Source organism: Astatotilapia calliptera, chromosome 23, assembly GCF_900246225.1.
Source record: "Astatotilapia calliptera chromosome 23, fAstCal1.2, whole genome shotgun sequence".
Taxonomy (NCBI): Eukaryota; Metazoa; Chordata; class Actinopteri; order Cichliformes; family Cichlidae; genus Astatotilapia; species Astatotilapia calliptera.
In genome coordinates this window covers 38704800-38731519 of record NC_039323.1, presented here as the reverse complement: position 1 = coordinate 38731519, position 26720 = coordinate 38704800, and the positions used below count along the sequence as shown (strand labels likewise).

Sequence of the window (26720 nt, the reverse complement as noted above, 5' to 3'; positions counted from 1 at the left end):
AAGAAAATATAAAGTAAATTTACACCCATCCTTTATGTATTCTGTCTTAGTCCATCCATCCATTTTCTTCCACTTATCCGGGGCCCGGTCGCGGGGGCAGCACCCTAAGCAGAGAAGCCCAGGCCTCCCTCTCCCCAGCCACCTCCTCCAGCTTGTCCGGGGGAACACCACGGCGTTCCCAGGCCAGCTGAGAGATATAATCTCTCTAGCGTGTCCTGGGTCTGCCTCTTCCCAGTCGGACATGCCTGGAAAACCTCGCCCAGGAGGCGCCCAGGGGGCATCCTTGCCAGATGCCCGAACCACCTCAACTGGCTCCTTTTGATGTGGAGGAGCAGTGGCTCTACTCTGAGCCCCTCCCGAATGGCCGAACTTCTCACCCTATCTCTAAGGGAGAGGCCAGCCACCCTTCAGAGTAAGCCCATTTCTGCCGCTTGTATTCGCGATCTTGTTCTTTCGGTCACTACCCACAGCTCGCAACCATAGGTGAGGGTAGGGGCGTAGATCGACTGGTAAATTGAGAGCTTCGCTTTTACACTCAGCTCGCTCTTCACCACAACAGACTGGTATAGCGGCCGCGTCACTGCGGCTGCTGCACCAATCGTGAAAAAGACCCCGAGATACTTAAACTCATCCACTTGGGGCAGGGTCTCGTGCCCTGAGTGGGCAAGTTCAAGTTCAAGTTCAAGTTCAAATTTTATTCGCCACATGCAGGTTGCCCTGCAGTGGAATGAACCCGCCCCCTGACCTTACACACACGACACAGACATCACATGGGGATACAAGTCAGTGAACGGTTGCATTACAGAAAACCACTGAAATATACACTACAATGGGAAAGTACAAGAGGAAAAAAGAGACCTCTACTCATGCTGGGCTCCTATGGGAGGACACCATGAGAACAGGAAACAAAAAAACTCCTCTGCACAGAAAGCACATAAATGTCCACAGTATAACATTATGGAGCACGTGACCAGCAACAGGGTTGGTAGGGGGTGAGGAGTAATCCTAGACAAACACAGCAGCCATCCTGCCCAACACGTTCTCACTCCCAAAGCGTAACATTTTACGCTAGGTGACAAATCGTCAACATATTACGTTTTCGGCTACCCACCACGTTCCTAAATGACGACCTCGGAAAAAAAGAGGAAATATGAGAACCCTCTGGACTCCATCTACACATGTTCGCTCTTTTTCTTCAAATCGCTTAGAAACACGCTATTTAACATTATTATAGTCCTGGTTAAGATCAGGAATAAGGTTAGGTTTAGGGCTGGAAAACAGGGCTGAAACGTCTATTACCGCGGGAGCGTCATTGCACTGGATTCCAGCCATAACCCGCCGCGTACCATAAGAACGCCGAAGGTCTCCTTTCGCGTTCCTCAGGAACACAGCGGGACGTGACAAAACGTCGACATGTTATGCCTCGGGAGTGAGAACGGGTTGTCCTGCCACTGCGCCGTCTTTCCAGCCGGTTCCGCTTTCTTAATTCTTCGATAAGCCAGGGCCAAGCCAGCTCCAATCAGCAAGAACCCTGTTATCATGGTTCCAAATAGGTAGATATCTTCAGCGTCCTTGATCGACAGTCCCGCCAGGCACACGATCCTCCATTTCTGCCACCCGTCCATCGTGTACGTCCAGGGTAAGTACCTCCAGGGCACTCGGGCTCTCCCGAGCCCAGAGTTCTCGTTGAGAAAAGGGTGTCAATAGCATTCAGAGACCAGTTGATCAAATCCATAATTCTCTTTAGGTTTTAGAGAACAGACTGTGAGAGAGTGTTCCACGGAAAAGTAATACAAAAAACACAAGACAAGACAAGGACACAAGAAGCTAAGCAGGGAAGATAAGGGAAAGGAGGAGAGGAGAAACGTGCGGCCGCCTTTGCCAAGAACCAAACGAAAAGTCACTCCACCATGGAAAAGACCATGGCCTCATTCTGTCTTAGTGCTTTCTCTAATTAAACAACAGACTTGACACTTTACTGTGTCCTCTAAACTGAATTTTCAGTGGTACTATACAGAAATGCTGCTTTAGCAATACCACATGCACACTATTATGTCAGCCAGCTCAGCCTGTGTCTTGTTGCCAAATATCGACAGTAAATTAAATTTTGTAAATAAAAAAGTATAAATCAAACATGAATTCTAAAAAAAATGTTTGAATTCTTTTGTGTTGACTGTCAATTGTATTTTTTTATTACCTATAGAATTTTTAAACAACAGATACTGACCCTAAGTGCAAAGAGTCCAGCTTTCCCCCAAAAATTGATTCCTCGAAAAGTTATGAAACACTGAGCTCCCCTAAATAAGCTGCTTTTATAGATTAAAAGTATCGGGATTAGTATCGGTATAAGCAATACTGGCCCTGTAGTTACTTTGTATCAGATTCATTTTGTTGTTGTTGCGTTAGACTTTTAATTTGTAAACCATTAAAGGAAGTTGCTTCTTGGAGCAGCTGGTTTGACAATAATGCCGCTGCTACAGTTGTGTTTGAGCAAAGGTGATGCCAACATCCGCTGAGGGAGAGCCAGAGCGCAGACAATGAGGGGCTGTTAGAGGAAGGAAAAGCGGTATTTCTCACTTCCACCTTATTTTTTCTATAGCAGGAAAAAACAGCGCAGAGGATCCAGCCAGTGCGCGCTGATTGTAGTGTTCAAAACAAGGCGGGGCTGACGCCGCCGTCTGATTTTGGACAAACCACAAGTAGGTTAGCGCAGACACTAACAGGGGAGAGTGCTGCTGCTACCCCCCGCCGCTGCTTTTGTTGTTTTTTATGACATCTGAAAGTCAAGCATGAATTCAGCCGAACAGACGGTAACGTGGCTCATAACGCTCGGAGTCCTGGAGTCTCCCAAGAAAAGCATCTCGGATCCAGAGGCTTTCCTCCAGGCGTCCCTGCAGGATGGAGCGGTGCTGTGCAGGCTGCTGGAGCGACTCAGACCCGGGACGGTGGACAAAGTAAGTAAATGCAAGGGGAGAAAGAGGTACAACTGACTAATAATAACCCAGTGAAATCGATATAATATGGGGAAGCAAAAGAAAGGAAAACTGTGTTAAAAGTGTTCATGATAAGAGCTTCATGATAAATATTACATGAGACCAATTAAGCTTCATCCTGCGGAATTAAATATCCCTGGATGTGTAGGGTTCAAAAATAACAATCTTAAAAAACAAAAACAAAAAACCCCCCCACCCCAATCACTTTGCAGAATATAAGATTTTTTTCTCTTACATTTTTTTTTAGTTGATTGTGAGGAAAATCTTAAATCAGTTCTTGCTACTTGAAAATACGACAATTTGATACTCACCACTGCAGTACAGGCTTCTTTTTTCCCCTCAAGTGTTATTTTCATTTCACAATTAAAAAAATATTCATGTCTATGGGAATATAAAAGCAGGAGGCAGCTTGTGAAGTTATATGTAAATGTGACCCGACTTCTGCATTAATAATATAATATTTTACTGAAACGCACCTAATACCAGCAGAAATACTTCTAACTGCCAATTATACTTAATGCACGATACTTATATCATCATTATTCAACTATGACACTACATGTGTTTTGCTTCATAGGAAGTCAGAGCCAGTTCTAGAGTTTAGGAAGCTTACTGCTTTAATGTACAGGCTTATCAGCTCATCACACACACACACACACACACACACACACACACACACACACACACACACACACACACACACACACACACACACACACACACAGAGTGGACCGTGAACCAGTCAACGTCATATCCTACTTATCCAACCTCCCTGGGAGATCTTAAACCTGTTTCAAAGTAACCTGCGCACAGGGAGGGAGTCGTCCTATCAAAATAAAGGCACGAACCATGTCATTATCTACGGCTTGTTGCTCATTAGAATTATTATTAATATTTTTCTTATTTAGGAGGATAGCTCATAGCTAGTTGTCTTCGGTGAAGACTATGCGCTTATTTTAAGTTAGAATGTTGTTTTTTTTATTTCTGTTAAGCACATTTTGTGATAAGTAGTGTATGATGATAACATTAAAACCCGATGAACTAGCTGAAAAATTACATTATAGTACAAGCTCTGTGTATTTGTTGGCTACTTTCTTATTATTGTTTAACGAAAGCAGGCAGTTAAAGGTATGAAAATAATGCTTTTACTCTGAAAGTTAAACCCGGAAGTTTGACTGATTACCTGAGCTGGCTTGATCCTGGAAAGCAGCAAGTGCATAGGCAGCAAACGGCTGGAATAAGATTGTTTTCAAGCGGACGAAACCTTAGACACCTTCAGGAACTCTTCTGTGTCTATTATGAGTTGACAATTTGGGCTAATTTGGTGTTGTTGTGTTTTTTTCTTCGTGCACAGTTTTTCCAGGAGCCGAGGGGCGACAGCGAGTGTCAGAGGAACATAACCGAGTTTGTTAAAGGCTGCGGGGCTTTCGGTGTGGAGGTGAGTTAATGCACCCGTAATGTGCCCATTAACTGCGGGAAGCCTCGGGTGCAGCGTGTCCTGTGGTTTCACAGAGAGTTTCATTGTTTGAATGGACCCTCTTTTTTTTTTTTTACTTAAAAAATGCATTTGTTATAGTAGCTGCTAATGGCACGAGACAGTACTCACGAGCTGAAAGTGTGTCGTTAATGAGTGAATACCTGTGGCTATTTCTCCTCGAGGAAGCATTAAAACACAACGACACAATTGTCTCCACTTCTTTTAATTCAATTCGTTAATTACATATTTATAAACACTGAAAAACACTGGAAGAAGGTGACCTCATAAGAAATAGATCCTAATGGAAGCCCTTTTCAGCTTTATTAATGCTTACTAAAGCTTTGTACATACCTATATGAGCCATTTTGGGGTATTCAGACACTTTTAAGCTTTATTACTGTATAATAATCTGTAAATATGAGGCTTTATATCATCAGGTGTGCGGTTTATGTGATGTTCATGTGGTCCGGGCAAACTTGGGAATGATTTTTCGTAAAAATAAACTCGAAAGTTATAGTTTTTACTAGTTAGTCATTGATAAAGTCTTTAGCAAACGCCTACATGCGTGGTGCTTTATATAAAAGTTGCACAGTTTTGCTTTTATTTAGACAAGGTGGGCGTATCCTCATATGATACACTCCTCTACCCATGCTGAAAAGCACCAGCTGTGGTGTTGACTGTGAGGAGCAGAGCCAGTAAAAGTAGGCCAAAATGAGTTGATTTTCAGTCTGTCTCAAAGATGTTTCGAGCCCACAGGCTTGTATGGCTGTTGCTGCCTGTAGACCATTTGTAGTTATGGAAACAAGAAGCAGAGATAAGCGTGGATGCTCTGTTTTCATTTCTGACTTGGCAGCAGTATTCAGACTGCACAACAGATCAATAATTGGGTATGTTTGTTTTCAGGATGACTGTAGTCCAGACTAAAGATGCACCAAATGTGAAATTCTGGGCCCATACTAGGGTCTAAAATAAAAAGAGCTGATGCTAGGAGTGATCCATTTTTATGTTTTTTTATTTATTTGTCATTTTTCTTATCACTTGTTTATTCTTTGCTTCCACGTGGGACACAACAGCTAAACACAGGCCATCACCACAGGTTAATATCCTTTATAATGACAGAGAATGACATCAATGTCTGTCGGTTATATTGGTGCGTTGCTGGTCGATACCATTGAGTTGTGGGTGATCCCATTTGGAATAAGAGAAAAACACAGGTAGTTAATGTGTGACTTGATCATTACCATAGTTCTCATTTGGGGCGTGCTTTAAGTCAAAGGGAGTGTGTTGTTGGAGGTGGAGCAGACTTTTCTGCTGATCTGAATGCTGTTTCAACTACTGCCGTTAATATTTGGGAATGAATAAGCAGTTGTTTGGCAAAGAAAGGGTTAAGTATGAAGCTGGATATTGAATTTGTTATAAAATGCTGTGCTAAAAATATCCATACCGCTCTCAGTGTTCAGAATCGCATATTAGGGTGTGTGCTTCTGTCTGTGTTTGCACAACGGCAGGCCCAGGAGCCAGGTTATATCCTGGCTCACAGTGAGTGTGAAGAGAAAGCTAGTAAATAGTGTATGATGTGACACACACACACCCATGTACACACTATTGATCTGGAAAAAGCCATGGGGTCATAATTGAGAAGAGTAGATTACGCAACACAAGAGTCAAGGTTCTAGACGTGTAGCGTGGTTTCGCTCAGGACTTGGAAAACAACTGTGGGCTTTTAGAAGAGGAATGGAAGGAGCATGAAAAGATGAAATGAAGGAGAGTAAAAGAGTGGGCTGATGTAATGCTGCACGCCAGGCAGCCCGAGCCAGTGGGTTTTCCAATCAGCTTGATTAGAGGCATGCCAGCCATGTTGCTGGAAGCCAAGGTCTCCATTACTAGCAGTCTGACTGACATCAGCATTGTAATTCTCTCAGACAGTCCTCGGGACAAGAAGAGGGCGAGCCAGACTGTGTGTGTCCAGCACAAGAGGATTAGAGAGCGGGCAATAAGTGCCGGCTTGAGCGTGGACGAACGCTGAACGTGATTAAGAAGAGCTGCACAGTTAATAAAAAACCCCCCAAAAAACAGTCGTGATCATAGATTGGCGTCTGCTGTTAATTAAACTTGACCAGGGTGGGACAGTGATCCTGTGCATTTTGAGTGCCTTCGCTGCAACAGTAGATCAAGTGCTGCCTATAATCAGGTAAGCTGTTTGACCTATGACAGGTGTTTGTTGTAAGTGAGTTGTGACGGTAGGTGCTCGTCTACAGATGCAGGCGAGAAAATCTACAGGGCAAAGTGTAAGACAAGCATATTGCATGCTTGATTTTTTTTTTTTAAGGATTGTCTGAATTTGTAATTGTAGTACATTTTTTCTTTCAGCCTAATATGCTTCAGTGGAGCTAAAGTAATCCTAGCCTAAATCTTAGGACTCTGGTTGGACAGAAGTAAGAACATTTGTCAGTAACTGCCAAATGTAACACGTAGGATGTCTGTGTCAAATGCATTTTCCTTCATTAGTTAAAGTGCTTTTTTTGTGTCAGGTGTCAGATTGATCAGGGGCCTGCATTAAACTGCTAAAATGTGTTCACATGCAGCTGTAGCACTGTTGCTAAGTCTCATTTTGTGTCTTGGGCCAGTGCCAGTAGGAGAGGTGAACGTGTGAATTAACTTTTGGGTCCACGCTGCTCTTGACTACCAGTCAAGCTTGTATGCATAAATCAAACCAGAGCACTTTCCGAAAAAGGCAACATAAAAGGACAGTGTGGTTTTATTTATTAGATCAAAGCGACTCAGTCTGCGCAGAAACAGAGAATGAAGATTACAGATGTTCTTTCTTTTTAAATAGCTCTATTTTCCAAAGCTGACTTTTATGCCTCAGTATCGCCCCACCTTCACGGCTTGGGAATTTAGAAGTCATTCAGTGTGTGTGGTGTACACAAGATTAGGAGCCTCACAAGTATGTTGATTATGGTTTTGTGTGTCTGTGTGTGTAATGTGGAGATTAATGAGGGGGGGGGGGCTCAGACTTTAAGTAATCCTGGTCCAGACTGTAGTTGGAGTAGGGATGTAAGCCCCCCACTAACTACTTGTGTTTCTTAATTTTTTAGGCAGACATACTTCTTCATTATGTACATTTACAATTATTGAAGTGAACCAAATAGGTATGGAACGCCAGGACTGCCATAATGAATTAATTAAATACACCATTAAATAATTAATTAAATGTGTCAATAATTAATTAAAATTGGAATTAATTAATTAAATAAATAGTTATGACACATGTAATTAATTAATTATTGACACATTTAATTAATTATTTATGTATTTCACATTTTAATTAATTATTGACACATTTAATTAATTAATTATTGACACATTTAATTAATTATTTATGTATTTCACATTTTAATTAATTATTGACACATTTAATTAATTATTGACACATTTAATTAATTATTTAATGATATATTTATTTATTTCATTTTGGCAGTCCCGGCGCCTGGCTCTCGTCATGAAATAATTTTATCTGTCAGCCTCACCCATCAAACTCAGGGGGCGGGGTTAACGCTGCCCATGCAGCTTCTCTAACATTTGATTGGTTGCCGTGCAAAGTAAGTCAAAACAGGTCGATCCTAGATAATCGATTGCTTGTGTAGACTTGGGGCAGCCAGTTATCCCAGAATGCAGATCAAATCACAGGCAGCAATGGTGGTGGTGTAGTTTTAAAATACCCCGTTTTTCTGTCACCAGCTACACTTTTAACAGTGTTTTAGCCGCGAATGTCGCGCCGTATGTCTGGTCAGGTTGTCAACATAGAACATGCTTGCAAAAGTGCTCAGATGTTTTCAGAGATTTCACTAGCTCTGCTAACAGTTAGCATGCAGAGCGCACCGAGGGGGTACATTAACCGGTTTGTTTACATATTCCACTCTCCGTGTTCCACATGTTGCATTCGCAGATTCTCATTTTCACCGAACGATCGTCTCTTTCCGCCTGGTCTTGTGTCTCTGTGCTTCTGTAACATAAAGAACGAGCTGACATTTTTCTCACGAAACCAGCGATCAGCTCAGCAGACCCTCAGTTTACCTGCATGCATCCTCCTCCTCATCTGTCAGCTGTTTAACACCTGCTGCTAATTCAAGAAACAGGCCTACGTTACCTGGTGATAGTCACAGTTTAACTGGGCAGCCGGTGCTCGATATAAAGCAATGTCAGCGCATTTTTCTGCACAAGATAAGTAAATATAGTGTTTTCCCCGAGCGCAGAGCTGCTGGAGCTTGTTTCCTTACAGAGCACTTTATAGGCGAACAGCTTCATCAGCGGCTGATGTCCAATCACCAGCACACAGCTTTCAAACCTCAGCTGAGTTTTAGCTCTCAGTGGTTAAACGCTGGACTTCATTCACTCAGGTTCTGTCTGTCGGGTCACGTTTACTTCGCTGTTTTATTTACAACTGAGCAAATCGGTTTGGCTGAGGTTAAAGTTACGTTTCATAACTGCATAGTTTCACAGACGTTTAATGAACCACTGGCACATGTGTTAGACTGAACTATCATCTAAATATCATCTGTTTTTTAATAGTTATTCAACTGTATTCTAAGCACCAGCTGTCTGTTAGAATGTGATTTTTTTTCTCTCTCTGTTGGCAGAGGTATAAAAATGCGCAGGAAAATCTGACGTGCATGGCGAACTTCACCGACGATATTTAGGGAGGAATAAACACACATCAAACATAAATGAACCATTTGCCTGTCTCCATAATTGAGAGAATTTTCTCTTCTTATATCAACACTCTCTCTCTCTCTCTCTTTTTTTTTTTGCTTTTTCGGTCATGTTATGTTTACCTGTCAAAGGCTTGTTACAAACTATGAAACACATTGTGCAGACTTCTGGATGTTAGAAGAAAACGAATACTGCTCATGAATGAGACTAAAGGCAGGAAGGTGTCCTTTAAAACTAAACATGTTAATAGGACCTCCCTGTTTATATCATAGTTTATGATATAGCACGTGTATTTCAGTAATAGCCTGCTGAGGCCACTATACGTGCTGGCCTCATATCAAATGTGAAGGCAGACTGAGTCTATGTTTGACGTTTGTTTATATCTAATCTTCCTTTTCAAACATTTAAACAGCAGCGAGTCTGCAGCTGAGGGAATACAAATTCAAATTGTCGGAACAGGTTTGCTCGTTTCTTGGATTCATTTGGTGATTTATTAAATGTATAACTGTAATTCTAATCTGCTGCTGAGTCTCTTACACTTTTCTTTATGCTGTATATTTTCACGTCTCTGGAATAGTTGGCAGTTAGATAGTCAGCTGGGAAACTCATGGAGCTGAGGATATCGTGGATATGCTGACCTCGCTGCGTGGTGTACAGAGCGAGGTCAGCATGATTAATATTCACAATAAAAATATTAGCCGAACATCATGAAGTCTGTATGTGTTTCATAGTGTCGAACAACCTTTGTACAGTTAAAGCCAGCAGTTACTACATGACGGAAACACCAACGTTATCTCTTTTATGTGTTTATACACAGGTCACGCTGATTACTGAACAAAAACCCAAAGATCAGATGTTAAACAGATTTGCTCTCTCTCCTCCTTAAACATTGTGGCATGAATAAGGCACGGCGGGACCACAGAGCGACGTTCAGAGCCAACTTTATTTGATTCACATCACACCACACCACCACCAACCCCTGAGTCCCCGTGTTTTAACACGGCGGGCGTGATTGCGGATGCCGTGCAGGTGCGTCCGCACGGCCCCGCAGACCACGCCCCACCACAACATGTTTTTAATGTTAGTTATAATTCAGAATTGGCGACTGAAACACGTAGGACACATAAGAACATCAGGAAATAAAACACCGATAAATATAACCTCAGTAAAAGAAGTCAGCGGGGGTTACTACAGCTGTGTACCGGGGCCTGCGCTTTGTCGGTGGGATTGCTTGCGAGGCGAGCGGGTCTATCCCACGCTTTGCCGTGAGACTGGGACGACATCTCCGAAATCATCGAAACACTTTTGCAAAGAGGCTGTATCTTGACAAACCGACCAGACACATGAAGATTAAACCACTACATTCTCGGCTAAAAAAATATTAAAACGGTATTTGGTAACACACAAACAGGGTTTTTCAAAGCTCAGTTCTGTTAGCTTCCACATGCCGGTTGTTGTGTGCTAGAAACAATGGCCACCAGGCCAAAGCAATGGTTTTGACTCGATCAGCGTTAACCCCGCCCCCTGAGTTTGATGGGTGAGGCTGACAGATAAAATTATTTCATGATGAGAGCCAGGCGTCAGGACTGCCAAAATGAAATAAATAAATATATCATTAAATAATTAATTAAATGTGTCAATAATTAATTAAATGTGTCAATAATTAATTAAATGTGTCAATAATTAATTAAAATGTGAAATACATAAATAATTAATTAAATATGTCAATAATTAATTAATTAAATGTGTCAATAATTAATTAAAATGTGAAATACATAAATAATTAATTAAATGTGTCAATAATTAATTAATTACATATATCATAACTATTTATTTAATTAATTAATTCCAATTTTAATTAATTATTGCCACATTTAATTAATTATTTAATGGTGTATTTAATTAATTCATTATGGCAGTCCTGGCGTTCCATAAATAGGAAGAAGATATTTTCTTGTAGTCTTGTTTTTTGTTGCCCTTTGTTTTTCAAACCCCTTTTATTTGCTTCCACATTTCTATGTGAGATACATGCACAGCTATTTCAGGAAGGCAGTTTGTGTGATTCTTGATGTCATGCTCTATGAATTTATTATGAATGTGTATTTTCCCCACTTTACGTCAAACCTCTCTATGGTTTATTGCTGTTCTAAAATTCCCTTCATATTCTTTATTTGGTTTTCTCTCCTTGAAGCCTTTCGAGGTCAATGACCTGCTGCAGGGACTGAACTTCTCTAAGGTGCTAAACTCCTTGGTTGCCCTCAACAAAGCTACTGAAGGTAAGATCACTGTGTGTGTGTGAGAGCAGTATTTATTCCATCTCTGCAAACATTTGGACTTTTTTGGAGCATCTTCCTGTTTGGCCACCACATGAATTTAAGATGTATTCAGTTGCATCATGCATTTGCAGATTTGAGTGTTTCTGGGGACACCGTATGTGTGGCACACTCCTCAACCTCAAGGATCAAGTCCTTTGACTCTCTGAACACTCAGAGTCGCTCCTTGAAACTGCTGCAGCCTCAGTACCGCAGCCTGGTGAGTAACCACGTCAAAGATAAGAACGGTAATAACAGCAAACAAACAGCAACAGGGTTAGAAATATTATTGTGTTGTGAAAAAGTTTAATCCTCTAAAGTCCCCTGAAGGTGGTGCCTGCCTGAACACGACTAATAAATAACAGCTTTCTGTTTTCACGTTGTTTTCCGCTCCTCTCGTTCACAGGACATGTCAGAGGGCAGTGGGTGTGGCCAGCTGTTGGTCAGGGCACGCTTCCCCTTCCAGCAGACCAATGAGGACGAACTGTCTTTCTCCAAGGGTGACCTCATTATTGTGACCAGGCAGGAGGAGGGGGGCTGGTGGGAAGGCACGCTGAAGGACAAGACTGGGTGGTTCCCCAGTAACTATGTACGGGAGCTGAAAGGAAATGGTGGGTTAAACTATTACTGCTTCAGATGTTGTGCACCACTGAGGAGAAATAACTCCTTATTGCTTTGGTCACAGAGGACAGTTTGATACCTTTCTGCACATGGGCCTCATGTTAAGATGTTTGACTTTACATATTCCCATCTTCAAGCCTGTCAGCAGATTTAGAGCAGCTTGCTTATAAAATATTTTGAACATTTTGCTTCCATCATGCACGATATGAGCCATTAATATTATATGACAGTTTCAAGTTCTAAAATGCAGTAAAATAAACATTGGAATTGAAAAAAAAAACACTGCTAATATCAATTTAAAGTGAGGGTTGTTTCCCCCAAAGCAGCAGCAAAGACACACAACCAGATACACACAAACAGACTTCCTGCATGTCTGTTCTTACTGATTATAACTTCCTGACCTCTTTTAGTTGAATGATTTCTCAAGGACTGGACAAGATATCCTTGGCACGTACTGTAATTGAGATTTATTTCATATGTCATGTTTCTTTTTAGGTTTGTTTGTTTTGTTCAGAAATTCCCCTCATTCCTCGCCGTTCTTTAACATAGTTGCATAGTTAGGTTTCTTCACCCTGGAATTCAACAATAATCAACATATATGAGCTTTTTCTGCCTTTATTTTAATACTAACATGGTGTTTCTTCTTTTGACATCTTAGGTTAAATTTGTTGGTTAGTTTTGTTGCTTTTGGGGGAGGAAAGGCAGGACAGAAGGAAGAAAGCTTTGCAATAACACAAAGAAAGGAAGTTCCAGAACTGCTGTATAAAAAGAAACTTCCTGACTTTAACATCACAGCAGAAAACTTCAACCGTGATAACAGCACTCTGAGGAATGGCAGTAAATCCAAATGTCCAGTGGGAGTTGTTTGATGTGTGAGATAGCAGGCTTATACTTGTGATTGCTGTGCCTGTTTGTAGAGTCAACAGCGATGACATAAAGCATTCTTTTTGAGAGCAATGAACCAAGATCTCGGAAAGTGTCTTTCATAGCTTCCTTAGGTTGCTCTTTAGTTTCTGTAGTCTGTCGGGTGAGTTTAAAAAGTGCATTAAGGCGACCATTATCTGGAACATACTTTTGTGCTGTTGTCGCTCGTCTTGCCTTACTTTGCAGTGTCTACAAATAGTGAAGAGAAGAATACGAGAAGGTTTCTGTTATGGGCCACCCAGGGCTGTAATAACAGTGGCCTGGACAATGAAATGACATGACATTGTCGAGTCAATGAGTTATAGCATTCAATCACTGGTTGACCTACATACTGGATCAGCCACAACATTGTCCTGCAGTTGGAGAATGTTGGAGCTTTCATCCCAAAAAAATTGTTTCTATGTGACATTTTCTGAGGGAGATTTTCTGGGTGCTCTTGTGCAGTGACTGTTGATCTTTTTTTACTAGATGAGACGTTCGGTATCAGTGCGCCACAGTGAAAGGAAGATTTATTGCTTTAGTTGCTGTGTGAGCGATCAGAACTGTTACTTTTTGGTTGTTGACCTTTGCCTTTTGATCAAGTTTGTCTTAAATTCTTAGAAAGAAAACTGTAGGGAGTTAAGTTGGTAAAGTAAAACACACAGTGACTTAAGAATGTGTTGTGTTGTTATATGAGCACATCACTTTTATTTTTATTTGACAAAATTTGTATGTAGCTTGTATTTTGTTTTTATCTCTATTTTAAAGCCAGTGACCCTCTTTCTCCATTTTTTTTTTTCTTTTGTTGATATTTTTAGACAAAACGTTAGACAAGCCAAAGTCTGGGACGCTCAAAAGTCCGCCTAAAGGCTTTGATACCACTATCATCAACAAGACCTATTACAATGTGGTAAGTATCACAATCTTAAGAAATTCTATTTGTGTGTGAGTGTTTGCTCACCTACATTGTGCCAATGGATGGATTTCTTAAGTGTGTGGGCTTTTGTGGACTGTTGCAATCTGTTCTTTTCCACACATCTATTTAATGATTGTGTAGCATGTAATTGTGGAGCTTGCATAGCACCCCTACGTGTGTCATCCTTGTGTGTACGTGCATATGTGTGTGTGTGAGTGTGGCGCAGATGTAATGTAGGTTATTTCTTCCATTCCACTGGTTTCTGGGGCAGCCTTGCCTCAGGGTTGGCTACTGCTGATGCTTGCGTGAGTGTTTGTGAGTGTTTCAATAATGCAACAAGCTGCAAAACCTCACAAGACTATCCATCATTGGGTGGTTTACCTGAGTGTGTCTCACACACACACGCACACACAGACGTGCCTGAAGTCAAAGCTGTTCCTAAAAAAGAAATTCAAAAACACGAAGACATAGATAAAAGTTATTGTGTTTTTTCTCATAAAAGAATCCCCCAAAGCCTTAGAACAGAAGCTTTTAAAGTAGAAGATGCATGCTTTTCATCTGTTTGTGTGCTTTCTCATGATTGGTTGCACACTGGCATCGTCTCCATCTCCTCTTATAGATCATTTTTAAATAAAAAAAATATAATATATAAAATAATATATACAAAAATATAATTTACAGTTGCTTAAAATGCTGGTAAACATATACTGGCTCCTGGCCTGAGGGGAGACACAGCACTGTCTTATCTGTCACCGTGCAATTCATTAACCTCATTACTGTGAGGTTTCTGATGTCATGGCGAGATTAGCCAGTTAGCCTGCGGAGTCAGACCCTTGGAAAGCTAATCGAGCCAGGACAACACTACAGTTCCCGAAGGCTCCAGTGACTTTCCCTGTTAGTTTGTGGCAAATGCACTTCCCACTGAAAAGCTGTTTCCTTATAAACTCATATAACGCTGTACAATTATCCAAAACCTGAAGATAGACGTTTACAGTGATAGGAAACTCAATGGCCTGGCACTTTTTCACTCTTTCACTCTTTTCTTTTATATTTTAATAGTATCACTTAACATAAGTAATGGAAAATGTTGTGTGTGTGTGTGTGTGTGTGTGTGTGTGATGGCTTTTTCAGGTCCTACAGAACATCCTGGAAGCAGAGACTGAATATTCAAGGGAGTTACAGAGTCTCTTGGGTTCATACCTTCGCCCACTTCATCCCACAGACAGGTAGAGTTATTTTTACACCTTTCGTTGTTTTATTCAACAGAGTCAGATTTTAGAGGGGGAGGAAACGCACACAGGCATATCTATTACACTGTCGTAAATCTAAATTGAATATGTATACACATATATCTAATATTTACACACACATATGACAGAATATATTATTTGCTGTCCCTGTACATTCTGGAGCCAGGCATACTGTTATTATATATTTCAGGTAGATCCACATCAGACATGTACTTTAAATTACAGTGCCTTTACCTTGAATACATTTTCCTTAATATACTTTTTCTGTATTATCCTTATAGGGTATAAATGTTTGAAATTACAAGTAAGGTTTTAACAGTACTTGGCTGAATATAATTCATGAAATAGTTGGATCGATCTGACAGGTTATCTGTATATCTGTCTGTATATATACAGTGTGGTGTGTCACACTTGTGTGTTAGATATTTTCTGACACACCATCAGAGTTAATGCTCTGCTCTCTCCTCTCTTCTGCAGACTCAGCAGTGTTGACATCGGTCACATTCAGGCAAACCTGGAAGACATTTCAACCTTTCAGCAAATGCTGGTTCAGTCTTTGGAAGAGCACACCAAGTCAGTATATATTTATTTTCTTAGTCTTTACTGTGCATGTAATATTTTTGAGTTTTGACTGATGACCTGTGATAGACTGGATGGATGCATGGATGGAGTTTGGACTGACTGGTCAGTTTGTTAGTGACAGACATTTCTTTCTTCTCTGAACCTTGCTTGTTTTACTGAATAAAGTTTGACTGCTGTATTTACAGGTTATTAATTTCACTTTTGTGCTGGAATTAAATGTGTGTGTAGCATATGTTTTTCTGAACTTTGACTATCATATAACTTCTCTATAGCCTTTCTAAAACATGCACAATACTCAGATGAACTTCCCATGTTCACATCCTGTTGCACTAAGATTACTCAGACCAGCAGCTGTCCTGAATGGACCTTCATGTTGGTGATTGTTGTAACAACAGCGACATCTATTGGTCATATGAAGTCATACAACCGGTTTTTCCAGTTTGGACAAGTACACAATGATGATAATGATTTTTTTGGGGGGTAATAAAAATCTTAAACCTGATGAACAACAGCAGCTGAGCCTGTGTTTCATTCGTATAGATGACGATTGGTTGTGTGTCACTAAATGATCTCTTTAACAGAAGACATTATAGTTTTAAAGTTTGGTCTTGAAATGTTGTTTTCCCATCAGTTTTCACTTCTGTTTTATGTTAAGGCTGAAGGCTGGCTAACACCCATAATTACCACAGAGTGAAACTTTTATCTTTATGTGCAGCAAGTATACTAGGATTCTGCTTTTATCCAGACTGGTATTGTCATGTCATTTGTGTGTGTAGACTTCCTGAGAGCCAGCAGAGGATTGGAGGGTTCTTCCTGGGCCTGATCCCCCAGATGAAGAAAATCTATTTGACCTACTGCTCTAATCACCCTTCTGCTGTCAATGTACTGACACAACACAGGTACTGTCTGATCATTTTAATCCACAGAAAAAAACTTTCTATCCCGAAAGAGTAAGCTCATGTGCTGTATTTTGTATATTTTGTCTGTGTGTGTGTATCACAGTGAGGAGCTGAAAGAGTACATGGAGTCAAAAGGAGCACCCCCCCCTGGGATCTTGGCACTGACCACTAGCCTAAGTAAACCCTTCATCAGACTGGATAGATACCCAACCCTGCTGAAAGAACTGGACAGACATATGGAAGTAAGCTTGAATTGCTCCCTGTCTTTCTGCATCTCTGCTAGTATACTCAAGTCCTGCAAACTTTAATTGAATCATTTTATCGAATGATGATAACTGGGGCAGAGAATGTTGACAAGAGGGAAAAAGGTTATTTGTTTTCATGTGCTTAAATCTTGAATCTTGTCTGTTTTTTAGGACCAACACCCTGACAGAGCTGATCTACAGGCTTCTATGACAGCCTTTAAAAACCTCTCTGTAAGACACATGCTTATCAGTCCTTAAACATTAAGCTAGTCAAACGTAATGTGCATGCTAATGTAGCCCAGAAATGAGGGGTACAAAGTGTATCAAACTACTCAACCTGCAGAAAGTAACCCATAAGAGGCGACTAATGGTGTCTTATGTTACATTTTTTGAGTTTGAGTGTAATTTTATGACCTGTTTTTTGTACATTTAACCTCTGTTTCACTGTATCAATCAGAAATGATGTCACGGAGCTTTTGAATGCCTGTTCTGTGTTTCTGTGTCCTCAGGCTCAGTGTAAGGAAATCAGGAAGAAGAAGGAACTGGTGTTGCAGATTTTAACAGAGCCGATCAGAAACTGGGAGGGAGATGATATCCGAACTCTTGGCCCTGTCCTTCACATGTCCCAGGCCGCAGTTCACTCACAGAACTGTCCGGTACTTATCACGACCTGCAAGAGCTTAACAACACACAGAACCTGTTGTTGTCTTTCTGAAATGAAAGGCATACTCACAGGCCAGCTACTGATTAGCCAGAAAAACCTGAGCATACTTGTTAAACTTAGCGTTTACACAAACTGTGCCGTGTGAATGTACCAGAAATTTATATTCACTCCCACAATGAACACCATTCAGTTCACAGTTCAATTCAATTTTATTTATACAGCACTTGGCACTTTTATAGTGCAAGGTAAACCCCTGCAATAATCCAATAAAACATCCTATTTTTCAGGAGTCAAATGAATGCTACCTCCTTCTCTTCCATCACACTCTGCTCATGGTCTCTGCCAGCCTGAGAATGAGTGGATTCATCTATCAGGTATGGCACACTTGATTTGATCGCTGTAATTTCCACAGTAATGTTCCTGTCACTAACATGCATGTATTTCTTTGAGGTGTCAAACATTACTAGCTTATCTGGTGCACTGATGAACACTGTTTCTGGTTGTGTCTGCAGGGGCGGATACCATTATCAGGAATGCTTATTTCCAGGATAGAGGATGGAGAAAACTTGAAGAATGCTTTTGAAATATCTGGTCAGCCCCTTTCTTCATTTACTACAAGACATTTCAGCTTAGCTCTTTTATAGAATCTCACTTGATTTCAGCATCTTTACACTCATGGCCTGTTTCAAATATGGGGTTTCACAGACAGTTTGCTCCTGATGATCTCATATTTACATTAGGCAGGAACACTGGGAGTCCGGGCATTTTCGCCAAAACTCTGAGATTCAGGGATTGTTTTTGCATAAATTCATTAATAATAAGAACCCAGAAGATACACTCCTTGCAGGACATGCTGAGAAGCATAAAGTGATTACTGTTGCAGTTTAACCCTCAAGTATAATTTGCTTTTTTGAGGACATATTTAAAAATTTAACATGTATACAAACTATCTTCACAAAATATTTTAGAAAATTCAGAATTTTTTTTATTATGTTTTACCTACACTTCTGCTTTTTTGTGAAACAATATTATTCCAAAGACTATGGAAATTAAACTACTGAGAGATCTATCCAGAACAACTATCAGGACACCCATGAATGAGTCAGCCAAGTCTGGTATTGTAATTGTTAGAATCCTGCACAGGAGTTGGTTGCAAGTTTGCAGTCCAAGAAAACAAAAACACTTCTACAGAAAAGACAGCTTCAAGCTAGACTGAAATATGCTAAAGACGACCTGGAGAAGTCGTCACACAGTCGTTCACACTGGAACTGCGTCCTTTGGTCAGATGAGACAAAACTAGGGCTCTAGGGCAGAGACGTTGCTTATGTTTGGAGAAAGCAGGAAGAGGTGTACAACCCAAAGGCCAAACAGTGGTGGGAGTATTATGCTGTGAGAATGCTTCAGTGCATCTGCTGCTGAGAATCTCGTCAATATGGAAGGAATCATGAAGAACGACGGATTTGTGAAGATTCTGAAAGAAACCCTCAAGAAAGCAAAACTGAGTCTGGTTCTTCGCTTTGTCATCCAACACGCCTCCCGCCAGAAACCCAAAATGAATGTTACAGACTGGCCTGCACAAAGCCTTGATTTGAACTGATCTGTTTATAGTAAAAAATAGTCAGTTTTGCTTATGGATAAAAAGTAAGGGCTGTCGTACAAAACACAAGTAGCACATTCAGCATAATTTGGAAAATATAAGAATGACTGACTGGGGAGAGGAAGGTCAGGTTTCTTTTGTATTTGTATGATGTGTGTGCTTGTCTGCAATATTAACATCTTCCACTTTGTGTGGGTCATTGTGCAGGCAGCCAGGGTGAGCGCATCCAGGTAGCATGTAACAGTCAGCACGATCTGCAGGAATGGCTGGACCTTCTCACTAAACACACCCACGCTCCGGCTGCATCCACACACAAGACTCTGTCTGTCTGTCACACAGTAAGTCGGCACATTTTCTACAAAATAAATGAATTACAGCTCATCCACGTCATTTCCTTCTAATTTCCTCTCCTCTGATTCCTCCTCTTTTTCCACTTCACCCACCTCCTCCCAGCTGCCCTCTCACCCTGTCACTCCCTCTAGAAACTCGGAGTCTCGTGGAGGGAGCAGTGTGAGCACTTACCACACCCTTCCCCATGTCTCCTTGCATGGAATGGGAATCAGCAGCCCTATGTGGGGACCCCTGGAGCCACCGAGTACCCCCAAACCCTGGAGCTTAAGCTGCCTTCGCCCTGCTCCTCCACTCCGGCCCTCTGCTGCTCTCTGCTACAAGGAGGTGCTCGATTTTATAGTTTATTACAGAATAGATATTGCTTTTGGTGTCCTTTTTTTTGCAAACATTTTTCTAAATTCACTTCTGTTGTATTGCGTGATATAATCCAAGACTTGACTGAAAAAGTGAAATCTGAATTTTATTTTTTATCTTTTTTTGAAGGACATGAGTAGGAGTCCTAAGAATGTGAAGAAGCTCCTCCCGAAGAGGAAGCCAGAGAGGAAACCATCAGAAGAGGACTTCACTGTCAGAAAAAGTAAGAACAGAAACTTGAACTTTCAACTATAAAATGTTGCCATGGGGACTTCTATTACTTCATAGCAACATAACTAATAATATTATTAGTAGTGAATCTAAATTTCTTCAGTTGCTTCTATTAGATAATGTTTAAGTACTATAATCTTTAATCTGTCAGAGTCACGCATTTTGCTAAACTTCCAGCTGGACAGCAGTGTAACACTGAATAAAACTGGAATAGTTTTTGAAGTGTCTTAGACTCAAGAAAGTAACTCGTCCATTGTGACAGCCCATTAAGTACATTTCTATCAGATTTTATGAATGGAAGGAGTTCTCTCTAAGAGAGTAAACCAGCATATTCATTTCATTAGCAGAAACCCAGTTTTTAATAAAAACAATGCATAGTCCTCACCTCTGCTGAAATCCAAATTGTGTAGATTTTCTTTGGTGATCACTTTAACTTTGATATGTGGTTGAAGTTGGAGTCAGCCTTTATTGAATCTTTTAGAAAGCTGTACAGTGAAGAAATGTCCACCAGAGGGCGTGTAGGTGCAGTCTCATCAGCTCAGTTCCCTGGTCTGCCCTTGTCTCTCAGGTACAGCAGCTCTAGAGGAGGATGCTCAGATACTCAAAGTCATTGAAGCTTATTGTACCAGTGCCAAGACACGACAGACTCTTAACTCCAGTGAGTACGCACACATCCATCAGCGCAACATATGTAAACGCATCATGCGTAGAACTACATAGTTGCTGTGTCTTATTGGAAACCATTGTTTGTTTTCTGCTTTTGGCTCTAACAGTTTTTTCTCTCTTCTCCTTTTATGTCTTACCTCACTTCCTCTGTTTTCCTCATGCTCCAATTATTGTATTAACTGTTAACATACACATTGTGCTACTGGGTTTTATTAACATCATCCATTTATTTTGTTAATTTTGTCATCACTATGTTTATATTTTTTATCCCATACAACCTGGTTTTCTGGTTTTATAAATTATCGGTTACACTTTCACTTTGGTTTATATTCCTTCCTTCATCCCCCAAACATTCAATTTGGTTTTTCAAATGCCGTCCATTGGTGGTTCTGTAAAGCCTGGCAAGGAACTGACCTCATGCACAACCACGTACTCGCTGACAACAGCCTCACAGTGGCTGGCTTGCCTGGCAACCCTCCGTGTTCTGACCAATCAGAGGACTCGGATTATGACAGTATCTGGACTGCCCATAGTTACAGGACTGCCTCATTTTCCCGTAAGATATCGATGTTGCAAACCCCGACATGATGCTGAACCAGCTGGTTTACATAGTGATCGATATGTACAGTGTTGTGGAAAAGTATTTGCCCACTTCCTGATTTCCAGGTTTTTGCATATTTGTCACACTTACATGTTTCATATCATAAAACACATTTTAGACAAAGATAATCCGAGTAGCTACAAAATGCAGTTTTTAAATGGTAAAATTTTTTTTATTCAAACCCTTCTTGGCCCTGTGTCCAAAACGAATTGCCCCGTAAAAACTGATTGTTTCCCCTCTTGGTAGAAAGGACTACAATCCAGCATTTGTGATAACTGGAAATTGGTCTTTTACATCAGTGTGGAGGAATCTTGGCCCACTCGTCTTTGTAGATTCATGTTAATTCAGCCACACTGGAGGGTTTCAAGCATGTACTGCCTCTTTAAGGTCATGGCAAAGCATCTCAATCGGATTTAAGTTTAGATTTTTTGTGTTTACTTTCATTATCTGTGTCTAATATTACAATTTGTTTGATAATCAGAAATATTTAAATGTGACAAATATGGACAACACTAAGAAATCAGGAAGGGGGCAGATATTTCTTCAAAGCATTTTATATATTAGTGTAGTGATTCAAACCTTCCCCTTGCTGTCCGTATACCTGTGTACTGTGTATCTGTGCTGTATAATATGTACACAGTAGTTATCTCTGTGTATTACCCTGTGTGTATTCTCATTAGCATACAGCAGTCTGCTAATATACCTGATAGTAAAGTATGTTTATTGCTGTTTGAAATGTATACAAACAAAACAAGCAAGTAGACAAGTACAGTAACATAATAACTGGTGATACGTTCATGACAACCATACAGATTGCCTTTCACTGCAGGTTTAACCTCCTAAGACCTGAACTCTTCTATGGCATGCATTTTTAATTTCTCTTTGATATTTGGGCATATTATGACCCAGTGAATGTAAAAACAAGGAATCACCAGATTATCTTTTTTTTTTTATCTGATTTTTGTTTCTAAGAAAAATGAGAGCCACATATGAGGATATTCTTTTTAGATTTCGATAAAACAGAGACAGTATAATGTCCTCGTAAGTGGATATCACTCCCTTGTAGAGCAAAATTTAGTATTTTGGACTCTAGACAACCCAAAATGTGACGTCCACATATGTGTATGCCAAGTCCTAGGAGATTAAGTGCATATAGCCTCAGTCAGGCTCCAGGTAAAATGAAACAGATTTCTCAGTGTGCACTTATGGAACAGACGTCTGTCAGAGGTTTGTGTTTGAAAGTGCCACATTTCATTATCTTATATCTGCCAGCAGTGAAGGTAATATTATATCATTTGCTTGCTTGTAGTTTGTAAGGCATAACCTGTTAAAGCCTCTGATATTGTTCTTTGAACTGTATGTTTACAAGTTGAAATGATAAGAGGTTTGTGCATTTGTCACACAGGTTATATTTTTTATAATAACCTGACTGTTGTCGATGTCGAATCAGGTTCCAGTAGGAAGGACGTCCAGGTGTTGTTCCCTGAAGAGGAGAAGATTATAGTGGAGGAAACAAGGAGCAATGGACAGACTGTAGTAGAGGAGAGGTGAGAGACAAAGATGTTTTTTTTAATGTTTGCTATAATGCTTACATACAGAAAACTGATACTGCCTTTGTCATCCCTGTGGGCATGCAGTTATTATGGCAATAAATAAAAAGAAACGTTTTAAAAATCGAAGGCATAAATATGCTTAATGAAAGTGGAGGATACTAAACAGAATCTCAAAGTATATAAATCCTACATCAACACTCATGCAGAGACTTAAACATGTGAAACTGTGCATATTCAGTCAGTGCTGGTGAAGCTAAATAAATAAGAACTGTTTTCTGTGCCTGCAGGAGTCTGGTGGACACTGTGTACAGCCTCAGAGACGAAGTCCAGGAACTCAAACAGGTCTGTCTCCAGTTCTTTTAGAAACAAAGTTATTGCTGCCAAGATCTTCTTACTGTAACCAGTTTATTGCTCGTGTTTTACATAAAAGGTTCAAAATTAGGTCCAAGAACACAGATGGTCTCCAAGAAGTTGCTGGCAGTGTGTTTGAATGCATGCCTGCATGTTTAATTAAGGACACATGCTGTACTGGCAGATCCTTTATCCTGATACAAATAAAAGAAATTAGGGTTTTGGTTCTACTGACAGAATTACTGCAGATCATTAATACTTTGGAGTATTTTTGTAGTAGCTACAAAGTAGGGATGGAGGCTGTTTCTAAACAGAGATCAGGTCCTGAATGAGTAAAAATATACTTAGTGTGGAGCACAGCGCAGTGTCATGGGTTTTTTACTTTGGTTTCAAGACAAAAGTTCCATATTGGTGTAACGGAGCAGCTGAAAGAAGCCTTTTCTGTGCATCGATGCTATTTATGACCTAGATCACTGTGGTGGCTTTGACCTGACCTTTTCTCTGCCTGTTTCTGCCTTTGCAGGTTCACTTTATTTTTGGCGATGAATTTGATATCTATTGTCTCTCTTTTGATTTATTTTCATCTATTTTTTTCTCCTTATCCTTTCACCCTTCCTCCAGGACAACAAGAGGATGAAGAGGACGCTAGAAGAGGAACAGCGGGCAAGGAAAGAGCTGGAGAGGATTGTGAGGAGAGTTCTGAAGAACATGAACGACCCGACCTGGGACGAAACAAACCTCTGAGATTTGTGTCAGACACTGAAGGATGAGATTAGTTCCTGACTTTTTAATGACTTGGAAATCATTGAACCTGTGTGGACAACAAGCTGCTCATAGTTAATTCCACTGCAGCATGTCTCCATTTCCACTAGCTTTGACCTTCACAGTGACCTGTGTGCCAAACTGTGGACCAATGTAAAACACCTGCCAGCTGTTGGCAAAGCTGTCCCAACTGACCTTAAAGCTGTGAAGCCATACTAGCCTGCAGGCGAGCTGATTAGCCATCTTTGAAACACTGACACGAGAATCAAGACTTTTTTTTTTCCTGTACTTGTGTACTTCTCTCTCATTCCTTTTTAGTGCAACATTTCACAATTGCTAGGAAATTATTTTACTGACTGGCCTTGGGCATGAACACTAGCTCTACATGGGCATATATATTTCACAGATATTTGAGCTGTGTGGACGAAACTCCTCCTTGAAACTTGAATTTTATTCCCACACTCCACATTTTATTTCTCATTTTCTGATTTTAATATAATCACTTTGGTTCACTGATTTCTGAACTTAAAAAAACTACAAACTTTTTAAATGCAATCTAAGTCTACCAGCACTTATAAGAGACCTCACAGGTTTTACGGGATTAAATTGCATTTTTAGTGTCGTGTTAATACAAAAATGATCCATATAAGTGCATAGCCTTACTGATATTTGCTTGGACCCACTGTGTCAGTTTATCCACCTCTGGGTTTAGACAATTGTGCTTAAACTTGTCAAATAATAAACAAGAAATCATAGAAAAGGGTAGTTGCTGAAAATAAATCAACAGTAGTTAATGTCAAAAGGTTTCTCAGGAATTAAGATGACCATCAGGGAGTTCCAGATTCACATCTATTTCAAATTTCACATCCAAAGCAATATCTCAAAAAAATTGATTTGAAATTGTAATGCAGGGTTACTCATTTTTTTTGTAATGATAAAATAAAAGGAAAAAGTGAGATGATAGCATTGAAGTAAAGAAACAGCATTTTGCTCCTGATCAATCTTATGGTTGTGAAATTAATAAAATGTATAAGCTACCTTTAAAAACACATCTTAACTTGTGGCAACACATTATTTATCATATGTACACTGTAAAATAAAAGTAATAAAAATGTCAGGGAACAGTCCAGAGTGTAGGAAATAGTCTAACCCTAAAAACCCCCAATGTAATTCAAAATATCAACAGAAACCATGTAACAATATGAACACTAAGAAAACAATTAGGTTTTTATTTTATTCCACATAAGCGCCGGTACACTAAAACGATGCTCAGAAAAGCTCCCACATTCGTTTTCATGCAGTTCTAACAATTTTTTCAGAGGTAAACGAAACACTCAGAGTGACGGATCTGCACTCCTTCTTTATCAATACCAAAGGCAAAGCAATGCAACACTGGAAAATCTTTTTTATGATGTCAGTACGCAACTTATTGTACAATGTTTTTTTTTATATATATACATATATATGTTTGATGTTATGTTTTTATTCTGGCTTTGATTTGTAACACTCGTTGTTTTCTACTTGACCTCGTCGATCACGCTAAAGGTGATTTGTACAGAAAAGCTACGCTTTTCTCGTGCCATTGGGAGAAAAAAATCTTTTGTTAAAGCTTTTATCTTTAAAACTTCACTTACAAATGACATATTACTGAAACCAGAACCACATTAATGTAAGCTATATAATACAGTATGCCATTTTTTGGCGCTAGCTAATGTATTTAACTGAACGTGATTAATGTAAATGCATTGTGTGTTCAGATGTTATAGCAGTGAAGACGATTACAGTAGTTACTGTGACAACAATCACCCCCCCCCCTATTTATTTCACCCATTTCTCTGAGTGAATAAAATATTGAACCAATCGTGGATCTCAGTCTCCATAATAAGTTCTATCATTGATTGTGATTGATTGGTGTTTCTTTGCCTGTTGTGCGCTGATGTTTTTCTGCTGTTCGCATTTTGATGAATGCCTTCCTGTGTAAGGCCAGCACCACATTAATATTTCTTTTGTTGAACAGTTTTATGTTTTTTAGGAGCCCCATGCTGGGCATGTTGTGACATCTTCCTAACACAGTTATACTACAGTAAGGGACAGATGATCAAAAAGGAAAGATGGTTTAAACTAAATTATAAATATAGCATCATTTCATAATAAGGTCTTCAAAAACCTAAAACATAAATGTGAAACTCCATCCATCCATCCATCCATCTTCTTCCGCTTTATCCGGGGGCAGCAGCCTAAGCAGAGAAGCCCAGACCTCCCTCTCCCCAACCAACCCTCTCCAGCTTATCCGGGGGAACACCAAGGCGTTCCCAGGCCAGCCAAGAGATATAATCTCTCCAGCATGTCCTGCGTCTGCCCCGGGGCCTCCTCCCAGAGGGACATGCCCGGAACCCCTCACCCAGGAGGCATCCTTGTCAGATGCCCGAACCACCTCAGCTGGCTACTTTCGATGTAGAGGAGCAGCAGCTCTACTCTGAGCCCCTCACGGATGGCTGAGCTTCTCACCCTATCTCTAAGGGAGAGGTCAGCCACCCTTCGGAGGAAGCTCATTTCCGCCACTTGTATCTGCGATCTTGTTCTTTCGGTCACTACCCACAGCTCGTGGCCATAGGTGAGGGTAGGGATGTAGATCGACCGGTAAATTGAGATCTTCGCTTTTTCACTCACCTCCCTCTT

At 40.3% G+C, this 26720-nt stretch overlaps 1 protein-coding gene across 2 annotated transcripts; it reads left to right on the top strand.

Annotated features, from left to right (window-relative positions):
* Window positions 1–2173: 2173 nt before the first annotated feature.
* Window positions 2174–25906, top strand: LOC113015990 (rho guanine nucleotide exchange factor 7-like). 2 transcript variants are annotated; one of them, XM_026158420.1, is made up of 22 exons: window positions 2174–2954; window positions 4348–4431; window positions 11375–11459; window positions 11591–11715; window positions 11902–12106; window positions 13838–13929; window positions 15067–15161; window positions 15663–15758; window positions 16544–16666; window positions 16770–16908; window positions 17083–17142; window positions 17421–17567; window positions 17863–17949; window positions 18088–18166; window positions 19380–19510; window positions 19626–19847; window positions 20007–20100; window positions 20677–20766; window positions 21172–21330; window positions 22826–22922; window positions 23216–23270; window positions 23901–25906. In XM_026158420.1, exons 1-22 carry the CDS (start codon window positions 2790–2792, stop codon window positions 24021–24023), a joined length of 2553 nt encoding a protein of 850 aa, XP_026014205.1. In that variant the 5' UTR covers window positions 2174–2789; the 3' UTR covers window positions 24024–25906. The 2 variants fall into 2 exon arrangements, with proteins under 2 accessions (XP_026014205.1, XP_026014206.1); XM_026158421.1 differs by lacking the exon at window positions 21172–21330 and having other exon boundaries at window positions 2175–2954.
* Window positions 25907–26720: the final 814 nt, after the last annotated feature.

Coding starts and splice junctions, on each gene's coding strand:
- LOC113015990 (XM_026158420.1), top strand. CDS start 2,790: ATGAATTCAGCCGAACAGACGGTAACGTGGCTCATAACGCTCGGAGTC. Junction 18,167..19,379: donor GAATGCTTTTGAAATATCTG/GTCAGCCCCTTT, acceptor GTCATTGTGCAG/GCAGCCAGGGTGAGCGCATC. Junction 20,101..20,676: donor GGACTTCACTGTCAGAAAAA/GTAAGAACAGAA, acceptor CTTGTCTCTCAG/GTACAGCAGCTCTAGAGGAG.